The sequence below is a fragment of the Solanum tuberosum genome, unplaced genomic scaffold, assembly GCF_000226075.1.
Source record: "Solanum tuberosum cultivar DM 1-3 516 R44 unplaced genomic scaffold, SolTub_3.0 scf00208, whole genome shotgun sequence".
NCBI lineage: Eukaryota > Viridiplantae > Streptophyta > Magnoliopsida > Solanales > Solanaceae > Solanum > Solanum tuberosum.
The window spans coordinates 679,111-692,272 of record NW_006239132.1 but is presented as its reverse complement, the minus strand read 5'-3'; the positions used below and the strand labels follow the sequence as shown (position 1 = coordinate 692,272).

At 36.1% G+C, this 13,162-nt stretch overlaps 2 protein-coding genes across 5 annotated transcripts in view; both read left to right on the top strand.

Moving 5' to 3' along the window:
- The first annotated feature begins 576 nt into the window (after positions 1-576).
- LOC102587081 (glyoxysomal fatty acid beta-oxidation multifunctional protein MFP-a-like) lies at positions 577-10,649 on the top strand. Of its 4 annotated transcripts, XM_006355750.2 has the most exons (18): positions 577-745; positions 1,800-1,871; positions 1,951-2,016; positions 2,105-2,158; positions 2,533-2,600; positions 2,878-2,959; positions 3,908-3,963; positions 4,412-4,714; positions 4,791-4,877; positions 5,431-5,605; positions 5,694-5,815; positions 7,264-7,427; positions 7,503-7,757; positions 8,135-8,256; positions 8,345-8,466; positions 9,156-9,304; positions 9,378-9,516; positions 10,109-10,231. In XM_006355750.2, the coding sequence occupies exons 1-18, from the start codon at positions 619-621 to the stop codon at positions 10,142-10,144; spliced, it is 2,199 nt and encodes a 732-aa protein (XP_006355812.1). In that variant the 5' UTR covers positions 577-618; the 3' UTR covers positions 10,145-10,231. The 4 variants fall into 4 exon arrangements, with proteins under 4 accessions (XP_006355812.1, XP_006355813.1, XP_006355814.1 ...); XM_006355751.2 differs by lacking the exon at positions 9,378-9,516 and having other exon boundaries at positions 10,109-10,649; XM_006355752.2 differs by lacking the exons at positions 9,156-9,304; positions 9,378-9,516.
- A 127-nt stretch (positions 10,650-10,776) lies between these two features.
- The window catches only part of LOC102586733 (uncharacterized), a 5,602-nt gene continuing 3,216 nt past the window's right edge, over positions 10,777-13,162 (top strand). The window contains exon 1 of the mRNA XM_015312537.1: positions 10,777-10,915. The gene's annotated coding sequence lies outside the window, so the exon portion shown is untranslated. The remainder of the gene's footprint in view (positions 10,916-13,162) is intronic.

Sequence of the window (13,162 nt, the reverse complement as noted above, 5' to 3'; positions counted from 1 at the left end):
ATGTGAAAGAGTTCACCACCCTCACACTTCATATTTTCAACCACACAAATGAAGATATGTTACCACTTCATCAATGAGCAGTAAAATTGGGTCAAAACGGAGTTAGAACATCAATAATAAGTTAGAACTATTGATGACATAGTTCAAAGCTTTGACAAACTTTAAGCATGCCAAGTATGATCAGACAGAGAAGAAGAGATGTGAGGTAGTCATGATCAAGGTGGGGAGATCGTGGTAAAAGTAAGGAGCAACATAAATATGTCCATTAACGTGGTTTCAACTTATATTTATGTCTTTCAGTTTTGGGTGTGCACAAGTAGACACTTGAACTTTAATAAAGTTAAACAATAAGACACACGTGTCCTACGTGATATCCTACATGACATTTTGTGTCCTACATGGTGTCCTTAGTGTATTATGTCATGTAAGACTCATGTGTTTACCTGTTTAACTTTATAGAAGTTTAAGTATTTATTTGTGCACAATTATAATTGAAGAGCATAAATGTAAAATAAGAATATTTTAAAGTTAACATATACTCACTATACTGTATATTCATTAAACACTACATAACAATCACAAAAATATCAGCTACTGCCACTACAACTACAGCAATCCATGGAGAATCAACAGAGAACAAACGACGGCAAATCGCCGGACCGGAAAATTCTGTCGGAGGTCGGAGAAAATGGCGTAGCCATTATCACTATCAATCGTCCACCTCTCAATCTGCTTTCCGTTGACGGTACTTGTTTTCTTCAAACAATACTTCCAATCACTTCAATTTTTAATCTACTTACCTTCTAATTCATCCAATTCTCGTCGATGCTGGCACCGGCGCATCAGAATTTTGAGCCCATGAGTGCGAAATAGTACCTTTTTGGGGAATTATTTGAGGCATATAGATAAACAAATGCTCAAATTTGTCCGAAAAAGCAGAATTAAACACTCCCGATGTTAAGTATACACATCTAGACACTTCAACTCATCTCCATAGTGTCAGTTGAACTCTTCAACTTGCAAAATGATCATCTAAACATCTTCAAAAAATTTATGTGTTACCTAAGTTTCAGGAGACTAGTTGGAATGTTTAGTTGCCAACTGAGACTATTTAAGGTGTCTAGATGTGCACTCTCAAAGTTGGAGTGCTTACTTGTTAGCTGAGGCCTAGTTTGAGTGTTTGTTTATGTTTTATGCCATTATTTAATTGTATATGTGTAGTTCAAGCGGAAAGTAGTGGACACACCGCAAATTCATTGCATCCGCAGATTTTCTTTTCATATTTGTAGAAGATTTGAAGCTGCTTCGGAGTAGCAGTGGACTCCTTTTTGCATTAATTAGCTTTACTCAGTGACTGAATGTAAATAAATGAACTTCAACTGTTCTTTTTTAATATCAATTGTCAATACAGCAGAATAAACATAGATGATTTATGTGGTTAAGGGGAACTATTTTGGGATTGAGGCGTAGTTGATTGATCAAGTGTTGGTCCTTTAGTTAGTGTTGACAAATTTACTTGTGGAATGCTCTCTAGTGCTTTCCTTATTAGTTGCTTTGTTTTCTTCATTGTCTTTTCCCTTCTCATAACTACTTTGATGTGCTGCACTTGAGCCGAGGGTTATTCCGAAACAACCTCTCTACCTTCACGAGGTAGGGGTAAGGTCTGCATATACTCTACTCTTCCCGGACACCACTTGTGGGATTACATAGGGTATGTTGTTGTTGGCAAATTTACTTGTGAAAAATGATGTTGCCGTGGTTTTCTAGATTAATCATTTGCTGTATTTTGTTATTCTTAGTGCTATTGAGCTTGAAAGAGAAGATTGAAGAAGCTATACGTAAAGATAGTGTGAAGGCAATTGTCATAACTGGTATGTTTAAGGCTTTTCTCATTTTTCTGTGATCAGCTTGTTCTAATGGTTGAAAATTAACATACTTCTAATGTTTCAGGTTCAAGAGGAAACTTCTCAGCAGGATTTGTTGTAACAGCTTTTGGTGGAAGTCAACAGAGAAAGAGTAAGAAAGATCATCATCTGATTAGTTGTTTCTCTCCAGAGTGCTCAGTTACGAGTTTCGTCTCATTTGAAGCCCTATTTTTATGCAGCACATAGAGAACTTGGCTTTATGTCAGTTGACTTTATCACCGACACATTGGAAGGTATTCCCTCACTACTAAAAAATCTCTATTTTCCCATCAAAATTTCCAAAAATGTTCAGGGGCTATTCCCACAAATATTTTGATTTTATATGTGAGAAAAGAAAAAATAGTTATATTTTCATACAGAAAAAATAGGAAGTTTCCCATTATTTCAGTGAGAATATGTTTCCCACCATGCATTTTTCCTGGGAGCTTGTTCGGTGGAGAATGAGTGGGAAAATCATTTTCTATAGCACAAACTTCCCACTAATTCGCGGTGGGAAAAACCTCTGTTACTAGTAGTCCCCAGAGTATATGTCTTATGATAACCTTTATTCTGTTTTATTCATGGACTTATGGTAACCATAGTAATCCATATTTCTTTTGCATCTCAGCTTCAAGGAAGCCCATTGTTGCTGCTGTTGAAGGTTTTTCTTTGGGAGGGGGATTTGAAATTGCACTAGTGAGTGTGTAATAGTTTATTTTAGGCTAATATATGCTTCTGTTAGTGTTCTTCTATTCTGTTCTGCTCTGGCTTTTCTGCAGAAACAACATAATTGGTTGGCCACTGGTTTATCTAGAGACTCAGATTTTAGGCTCTTAATTTTGTTAAATTTTAGCATGTGACTGACTAGACGACTTATTTAGTAGGAATAATGTGGATAAAATATTGATAGAAATAAACAACTTTTGAGGTGTAATGGATTGAATCTGACCGAATGTTCTAATGCATTTGTTAGGCTTGTCATGCTCGCATATCTACATCTACCTCAAAATTAGGTCTTCCCGAACTTCAGTATGGGATTCTTCCTGGGTTTGGAGGTAACATAAGGAGAAGATTTCTGGATTTTTTTATTAACTTATTTACTTTTCCATTATGACTGGGTGTCATTCGAAGTTATTGTGCAAATCTTATGTCCTGTTCATTCTTAAAAAAAACTGAGATATCCTGTATTGTTGTTCTGATGTTTGAGATTGCATATTACTGTGTTAAATGGTCAGTTATTACCCTATCATTTTGGAAATTAGTTAACATTATTTAGGTAATGCCATCTTTTGAGCATTTAGTTTCAAATGTTGCATTTCATTCTTCATATGAATAAGAGACTGGAAAACTTTTGGTTGACATGTACATGACATACATTATTGTTTAAAGTCTTCTCATGCCGAATGAATCTGAGAAGGATGAGATTTCTCTACGTCGAGATACCCTGGTATTGGCTGGCTACACATGATGCATTGTATGGGAGTTCATATCCCTTGTCAAAATAATGATTTTTGCTCTTAACTTAATTAAATAAAAATCCCAAAATTTTGTACACTTTACTGCAAAAAAAGAAGTAAGATAATATGATATCACATACACTTGGTATTTAAACAGTAAGCATGATCCAAGCTGCAGAATCCTTAAAAGAATACTCAAACCTTTGTTTTCTGATAAAAGATAATTGGGTAACCTTAAAGCACGTCTAAATGCTTAGAGACATCATGGACCAATTTTAAAATATTGGTACACTTTAATCATGTGAAACAAATTGCGCAGTCTATTTTCTGGACACTGCCTTATTTTGCCTTCTCTCTGGCACAGAAAGTTTTTATGTGAACTACAACTGTCGTTTCTGTTATTGCGTTCTTTTAAAAAGAATCTTTCATGTGAAATATGCGGTGTATACTGTAGACCATATTGGAACTTGTGTTGCTAAGGCAGAATGATGATGCTTTTGCCAACAGTTATACGTGATTATTATTCTAAAGTTTGATTTATCTCAGGAACACAACGACTTCCTCGGCTGGTTGGCCTTCCAAAGGCTCTTGAAATGATTCTGGTACCTTATTTGGATTCCTCTTTTTATTTTTGGTCTTAGGGTGACTTTTTCATGCTTAACATATCTAGTAATACAATATATGGTTGAGTTGCCTCAACATCTTCACATGTCTTTCCTTGTAACAGAGTCTCCGTCATGGGTTGTCATAGCGCTAAAAATTGGGTAAATTGAGCAGAATAACAAGTTACCTTGACTTCTTTGCCTTTCTATCATTTCTTTGTCAGTGTGAAAAGAAGCAAGAGAACAGATAGGATTTAACATATCCATGCTTAAAATAGTAGTGTGACTATAGTGAAGTGAAGTACCAGACAGTCGACACTTTTCATAAGCAAGCAGATCTCACCTAACCAACATTAGCCATCACTTCCCTCAGATGAATGCTATTTATCATTTTGGAGCTTTCATTTCCTGATTTTTCTAAGTAGGTTCCCTTATAAATGTTTTCCAGATGTCAAAGCGGATAAGTGGAGACGAAGCTTGCAATATGTGCCTAGTGGATGCTATATCTCCATCAGATCAGTTGCTTGGATCAGCTTGTCAATGGGCTTTGGATATATTAGAATGTCGAAGACCATGGTCTATCAGTCTTTTCAGAACCGATAGATTAGCACCTCTGGCAGAAGCTAGGACATTGCTCAATTCTGTCAGAGCTCAGATTCAGAAACAAAATCCAAATGTTATCCATCCCTTGGTTTGTATTGATGTCATTGAACATGGTATTCTTTGTGGCCCTCGTAATGGACTATGGAAGGTGATATACTCTTTGTGATCTCTCTTTGCTATGGTTGGCTAAATGGAATTAGAAATGACTAGTCTTATATTGGCAGGAAGCAGAAGCTTTACATGAACTTCGACAATCTGATAGTTGCAGGAGCTTAGTGCATGTATTCTTTGCGAAACAAAGCACTTCAAAGGTTCAAAAAGATCTAACCTGGTCTTGAGTGTTTATATAATCGAAGTATCTGGGATTGTTTATAATTGGAAAGTGAAACTTCTTCTCTATGCACTTCAAAGGTTCAAAAAGATGTAATGTGTTCTTGAGTATTTATATAGTAAATGTATCTGGGATTGTTTAAATTAGAAAGTGAAACTTCTTTTATCTCTTATTTAGAAAAAAGAAAATTAAATTTCCTTATTTTGATGAAACACTGTTATAACCTCAACAGAAATCTTGTTGTTGGTTCAAAGGAACATAATCTGCATCATGCTCTAAATTCAAAGGGAGAAAAGTCGTTGTAGAGAATTTATCAAGATTGAGCTTTATATTGCACTTTCATATCAGAATTAATGTGTCCTTCCAATTTTCTAGCTTTGAAGATTCTTGAGGTCAAATAACAATTAATTCTTCTCTATTCTTGTGGCTCAATTCCTGACATTTGTACCATGTGATATAACATTGCTACTGTGGCTGCAATTCTCTTGTTCTATGTGTTCTTTGTTGATCGTTCTATACATTTACTGTTTCAGATTCCTGGGATTACTGATATAGGACTGCTACCAAGGAAGATTAACAAGGTTGCTATACTTGGTGGGAGCTTGATGAGTTCTGGAATAGCAACAGTGCTGGTACTTGCAAACTATTATGTAATCATGAAGTATATAGATCAGAATTCTCTGCAGAATGGCATTGGCAGAGTTAAAGGTGAGAAGTAATGAGTAGTCCCCTTAATTACTCTTAGATTAGTTCAAGGAAGGTTTTACCATTTGAAAAATGTTTGTTTCCTTTCCAGCCAATTTGGAAGGACGTGTTAAGGAAGGAAGAATGACTCAAGAGCATTATAAAAAAGCGTGCACGCTTTTAAAGGGTGTTTTGAGCTATGATAACTTCAAAGATGTGGATCTAGTCATAGAGGTTGGTTGTTGTACGATTTTTGAAAAGCATTACACTGAATCACTTGGTCAATTCAAATATATTCTACACTAACCTTTCTTTCTAAGTTGAAGCTACAGTTTTTGCTAGTGTGCTGCTGCATAACGAGCATATATGTTATCTTTTGTTTGGATTTGTATTTTTGGAGATAGTAATAATCATCAACTGATCAAAAATTTATCCATATCCATGTAAAAGTTTTAATGACCCAAATCCATGTAAAAGTTCAGGGGCTCTTTGATTTAAAAGAGAAGTTCAAAACTTCTCAAGATAGTTTTTGTTACTAACCAGTAACCGCTTCATAGACAAATTTCCAATGGTAAAATATTGAACTTCTATATGCTGGTATGTAATAGAAATGTAAAACAGGAAGTTTCTCAAAAGTACTTTGCATAAACATAAATTAATAAATATTTTAAACTGTATTATTCTCATTAATATGGTAGAGAGTAGAAGGCACGTCAGAGAAGTCTCAGATGAGTAATGTAGAATAGTCAAATATCATGATCGTCATGGTACGTTGAGACCTGATCAAGTAGTGAGTTTCAATGTATTTTTTTCACATTGAAACACATGTTTGTCTAACCTCTAATATACCTTTAGTTTTGTGAAATAGCACTCCGAGGACAGGGTTCTTTTATGCTAGTATAATTGATAAAATACGTTGATAACCTTCCGAGGGTCTGCCTGAAACAGCCTTTCTATCGCACAAAGGTAGGGTAAGGTCTGCGTACATCTTACCCTCCCCAGACCCCTTTTGTGGGATTACACTGGGTATGTTGCTGGTGCTGTACTTTGATAACCTTGACAGTCTTGGGTAGTTATTTGGTCCTTGGGAAGATCTTGGTCACTCTGGAGCTCATAGAGATTTATCTATCCACAAGTTATTATATTCTGTCTGATGTTTAGGATGAAATATAAAAACATAAATTGGCGATGATCCCGGCAGTATCTTGATACTTTTACTTTGCAGTGATGCTGGGAATTTTTGGGCCAATCGATTCGGTCCTAGTGAAATCTTCACTTAGAGTCGGTGGTGAGGAAAATCTTAGTTCATTGCAAAGGGAGCTACTTGACAAAAAATTCAGCATGTTGTCTTATCTTTGGAACTAAAAATCAGCTAGGCAGTTGTGCTTACTGCACCCTGATCTCGTATTGAGAAGCAGTCTTTTATCCAGTCCTTTTGGGTGTTAACTTTGAGTTAATCTTTGTCTAGTAGTTACGTTAATGCTTTATCATGAAAAATGGCCGTTCCAAGAGTATCATGAGTCACGAAAGGCTGAAATGGACGAGTTGTCCAGATACATAAAGACTGAGTAGAAAATGGAACCATACATGTTTGTTGCAGATTACTTGTAGAAATGACAATGATAATCATCAGATTGACTCAGATGCAGACTTCTCATTTGTTTCTTCTTCTTGATTAATAGGACGTGCCTGACATTGTCTCCTTGAAGCAGCAATACTTTGCTGATCTGGATGAGTGTTGCCCTCCTCACTGCATTTTTGCTTCAACTACTTGTATAGTCAACTTAGATTTGATTGGAGAAGGGATGAAACCATGTAGGGAGATTGTTGGGATCCACTTTTTTAGGTAAAGGTGAATTAAGCAATCCTAGTATATCTGCTGATACAAATGAGTTAAGGCTTGCTTGTTACTTGGCTGCAGCTCACCCTCTGTCACTGATCTCCTGGAAATTGTCCGAACAGAGAGGACATCCCCTCAAACGCTTGTGGATCTGTTGAACTTTGGAAGGAGGATTCAAAAGACTCCTATTGTAGTTCAGAATTGTACAGGTTTTGTAGTCAGACGTATGTGCTTCCCCTACTTGCAGGCAGCGATGCTTCTTGTTGAACATGGTGCTGATGCGTATCAGATTGATAAGGCGCTTACCAGCTTTGGGTTGAAATTGGGTCCATTTAGGTGCATATTCCATTCAACATCCTATGAATGTGAAATTGATTTGATCGAGCTGTGCTCTTCAGTAGAACCCTCAGTTTCTCCATACAGTCGAACTCATAATAAAAGAAATATGAGTTTCCTTATGGTTTAACATACAGCTACCAAAATGTTCCAGAACTAATGGATGTTGATTCAAAATCTGATCATACAGAAAGAGAAGCTTATTCCTTTAAATACTAAATAAAGGTTATATGACACACATTTCTCATGTGGATAATCCACCAATGATGAATGTGATCTTCAGTATATTTTTTCTTTTATCGTTCCACTTGGAGTGCAAGACATCTTCTGTTGTTGCTTCCATTTCTTTTGGGTGATGTTGGCAATGTCAACTGCAGAATGCTTGATCAAGATGGATTCCAGTCTGCAGCTGTGCATGATGTGAAATTCCTTGAGACTTTTCCAGATAGATCTTACAAATCAAATTTGATTCCAATCATGAGGAAAAATAACCGTGCAGGTAATGTACACTTCCTTCTTGTCATCAGGACCTGGATTGTATTTGTCATCAGATTTTCTTGAATTTCTCACCAATGGAATGTGTATAGGTAAATACACTTGCCAAGGCTTCTACACATACAATGACAAGGAAGAGGCAAGCCCAGATCCCGAAATATCAAAATATATAGAAATGGCGAGAAGTATGTCTGGTATCACCATTAAATCAAAGGTCTTCTCTCTCTCTTTCACTCAGTTAACTGTCTTTTTGATCCTTCTATTGAAAGTTCTCTAGTAATCTTCCGACTGAACTTATCTTGAAGAAAGTATGCGGCTTATTGCTATGTATTATTTGGCTTTGGAAAAAATAGAACACATAAATAATGTTCATGATATAACCATAAAGCAGAACACCAAGATATGGTAATCAACAAGAATAAAAAAAAGAATGATAATGACACTAAGACTATTTATCATTCAGTTAATTCTCGAAATGGCATGACTTTTGAGAAGGGAAGTGTATTTTGATGTTTGTTTTTGTAATCAAATTCAGGATTCTTAATTTGTAAAATGCAAAAAAAAAGAAGAAGAGTAACTAGATAAATGATCATTTTAATGTAAGAGACGTGCCACATCACCGGGCTTATGTCCCCTCTTTATATAAACAAATAGATTGTTCCTCTAATTGGTCCCTTGCAAACAGTTCAACCTGTGTTTATTTGTTGTCTATCCGTTCTTTGATGATTGTAGATTTGATAAATGATTCAAATTGTTTGAATGCCAAATTGTAGTTGGAGCGCATATAATGCATTTACCATATATCATATGAACAAAATATATTTTTGGAAAGGTCGTTGAATGCTTCCTTTCTATCTATCAATTTATGACTTAGTGCACGTCTGAACAATCAACTTGGTACAGTTGGCAACGTTGTCCGATGGAGAAATTGTTGAGATGATTCTTTTCCCTGTACTGAATGAAGCATGTCGCATGATATCAGAGGCAATTATAGTGAAATCCTCTGATCTTGATGTTGCTTCAGTTTTGGGTATGGGATTCCCCGGATACAGGTATTTTTGCTTAGAAATCATCTTTGCCATGGCAATGATTCATACACTTATTTTATATGTTGATTAAAATCAGGGGAGGCATAATTTTTTGGTCTCACTCTGTTGGCTCCAAAGATATTTGTTCAAAACTGGAAGAATGGTCGAAGGAGTATGGAGAGTTTTTCAAGCCTTGTGCATACTTAGTTGAACGAGCTTCCAAGAGAAGTTCTTTGGTGAGAAATGTTAATTTTCTTGAACTACTGAAATGTAACAACTCCGAAAAAGTGGATTCACAAACACTATTTGTTTGACAAATTGCATCACGTGTTGCTGACAACTGACAACAGGATCAATTTGATACTCTCTCCGTTTCAAATTATTTGTCCTACTTCCCTTTTTTTTACCCATTTAAAAAAGAAGGCCTATTTCCTGTTTTGGCAACTCTTTAATTTTAACTTTCCACATGACACGCTTAAGACCACAAGATTAGAAGGCATTTTGGTACATTTTCCATATCTTTAATTTAAGACCACAAGGTACAAAAATCTTCTATACTTTCTTAAACTCCGTGCCAAGTCAAAACAGGACAATCAAATTGAAACGGAGGGAGTAATACATAAGACCTATATGCTAGTAGGTCCTAACTACAGAATCAGAAAACTGTATGCGCGTTAGTGGACCAAAATCCTTTGATTGCTTTCTTTTGGAGCTAAGTTCTGATCACAAAAATGGGTTCCAGTTTTTTTTTTTTTTTAAATGTCAGTGTTGTAACACATAAAATGAAGATTGGTCTTTTGCTAACCGAGGAGTTCCGTATGTTTGCAGGGTGCGCAAGTTAAGCAGGCCAAGTCGCTTTTGTAAGATTGTGATGATGACAACAACATATCATTCTAATACACAGTTCATACGTCAGATATTTGTGCAATGTCGTTGTAAATTCTCGTGCTAGTTGGAATTTACCCACACAACTCTAGTTGCTTGATCTGTATGTATCATTCACCTAACGGGATCATAGTGACTGAGACTGCAGTTATGTGTTGTATAAAGTCTCATGGATAGAGTTGGCTTCGAATGGATAAAGATGAAAGGAAGATGGTGCTGATCGCTGCATTAAATATACATGTAATTCAGGTGAAGTTTGTGTTTTTACCTGTCAATCAACAATTTCCATTTTTTGGTTTTCTTCTTTGTCGGAGTCGAACAGCATCTGCTTTTAGATGCTTACAACCGTTTTTGTGTTTAGTGGCGGAGCCACTCTTGTCCAAGGGGTGTCAATGTTTTTTTTAATGTATAATATACTATATGTTCATGGAAACATCTTCTCTAGCTTTGAGGTAGGAGTATATGTTGCTGTTGTAATATACTATATGCTCAATCCCCTTGACTTCTATGTATGTTTACTTCTTTATATTTTGACACCCCCTCAGTGAAAAATCCTGACTTCGCCCCTGTGTGTTTTTTGGTCTTAACAAAAGTGGAGTATGGGAGGGGACCAATATAGATTAAATTGACTTGGTAAAATTAACAAACTCCATACTTGCACATTCAATTTTAAGTTCAATGATGACTTTCACTATGATCACCTTTTCCTTGAAATTTCTTCTCTAATGACTGTGAATGCTTGATTGAGTGGTAATGTCACGACCCGGGAGCACCCCCTAGTCGTAACCGGCGTACTCGACCTCGAAGAGGTCTAATACAAGCCTCTTAGCATTCATTCATCGCATATACACTAAAACCATAATGAATTTAAAACTTTCTTTACCAAGAAAACATTTAATTAAAAATAGCAAGCGGAAGACTTTCTAGACTTTATACATGATGTCTCATAACCATCTAATACTTTAGAGTACAAAATTCGGGACTAATCCCGTACACAACTCAAACAATACAAAAAAAGACATAAAAGAACATATTGGGTATTGTCCTCGAATCTATGAGGACTCACCAAGTCTTCATCTTCAACACTTAGAAACCTATCAAATAGCCATGACATGTCATCATCTCCAAATCCCTACACTTTAGTTAAAAAGGGAAAGAAAGGGGTTAGCACAATTAAGTACTAAGTATGGAGACCATGCAAAAACATGCCAAAAAGGACATTTTCAAAGAATAAATGCTTTCATATCAATTTGATAAAACCTTTCCTTTACAAGTATAAGAGACATAATACAAGTCAACATTAACATATAAGACCATAGCCAACCATACATATACTCAACATAAATCCACATACAACCCATGCTTAACTTTAAAAGAACACATGTCATTTCATTACCATAGGACCTCTACCTAATATAACCTTAAGACACACTTGAGTGAGACAAGAAGTGACCGCCCATACAACCTCTTCAAGCACACTTAAGTGTTCCCCAAGATTACCTTAGATAAGGACATTTCCTTTACAACATAACATCAATAGGCCAACATTCTTTAAGAAACCATTTTGGAGACATTCAAGCACATAAGGGGACTTTCACATAATAGTCGTTAGACTTAGGGAACTCACTTTAGTATCTTCAAAGCCTACTCGTGCCATGTGTAGATAGCATCCCATACTACTACCTACACGTTGTAGAACCTATCCAATAACTAGAGTGCACATCCCACATGATGGGAATAGGCATAACCGACATAGACCATACTAGCTAGGTATGGAATCCGGAGTCTATCCTACTCCGTGGAGGTTGTTCTACTTGCCAAAGGTAGAACTAGTAAGCAACCCATGTAGGCACATGGTTAAGGGATGTCCAAGGAAGTTCATTGTGCCTAATCTCATACTCAACTAGGCCACCTTCCTAACCACATCCACTCGGTGCTAGCCTTGTTTCCCATAGAGTATTCAATCACATATGTACTTAGAGAAGGTTCCTTTTCTAGTTCAACCAACTCATAGTACCTCTTCCCAAGAAAGGCCCCATTTCTTAGTCATGGCCAATCAAGGTTCATAAGGATAGCTCATTAAATCCCCCTAGAAGGGTGCCTTAGGCCTACCGATCCAAGGTTCATCATTTCACACATGAGAAGGGCTACCACCATTAGGTCTACCGATTTCATGGTTTTACATTTACTTAGGAAAGCTAGACTTATGAAAGGGCACCATTTCTTAGTTTTGCCCATTTCACACATTCATGCATTCAAGACTTTAAGTAACAAGGAGGGACACTTTAGTCTACCAACCAAGTCACAACATTTTCATTTAAGGATACTTCATAATCCAACATCATTTCATATATACATCATGAGAAATCATACTTTAACTCACAATGCTATCCACTTTACATAGGATCATCACAAGATCACATAAAACTCATTCACACCATTCCTTCACATATAGCTTCACATAAAACTCATTCACATCATTCCTTCACATATAGCTTCACATAAAACTCATTCACATCATTCCTTCACATATAGCTTCACATAAAACTCATTCACATCATTCCTTCACATATAGCTTCACATAAAACTCATTCACATCATTCCTTCACATATAGCTTCACATAAAACTCATTCACATCATTCCTTCACATATAGCTTCACATAAAACTCATTCACATCATTCCTTCACATATAGCTTCACATAAAACTCATTCACATCATTCCTTCACATATAGCTTCACATAAAACTCATTCACATCATTCCTTCACATATAGCTTCACATAAAACTCATTCACATCATTCCTTCACATATAGCTTCACATAAAACTCATTCACATCATTCCTTCACATATAGCTTCACATAAAACTCATTCACATCATTCCTTCACATATAGCTTCACATAAAACTCATTCACATCATTCCTTCACATATAGCTTCACATAAAACTCATTCACTCATTTCTTCTTCTTCTTGAGTTGGAGAGAATATTTGAGAA

Coding starts and splice junctions, on each gene's coding strand:
- LOC102587081 (XM_006355750.2), top strand. CDS start 619: ATGGAGAATCAACAGAGAACAAACGACGGCAAATCGCCGGACCGGAAA. Junction 2,601..2,877: donor GGGGATTTGAAATTGCACTA/GTGAGTGTGTAA, acceptor TGCATTTGTTAG/GCTTGTCATGCTCGCATATC. Junction 4,715..4,790: donor CTCGTAATGGACTATGGAAG/GTGATATACTCT, acceptor TTATATTGGCAG/GAAGCAGAAGCTTTACATGA.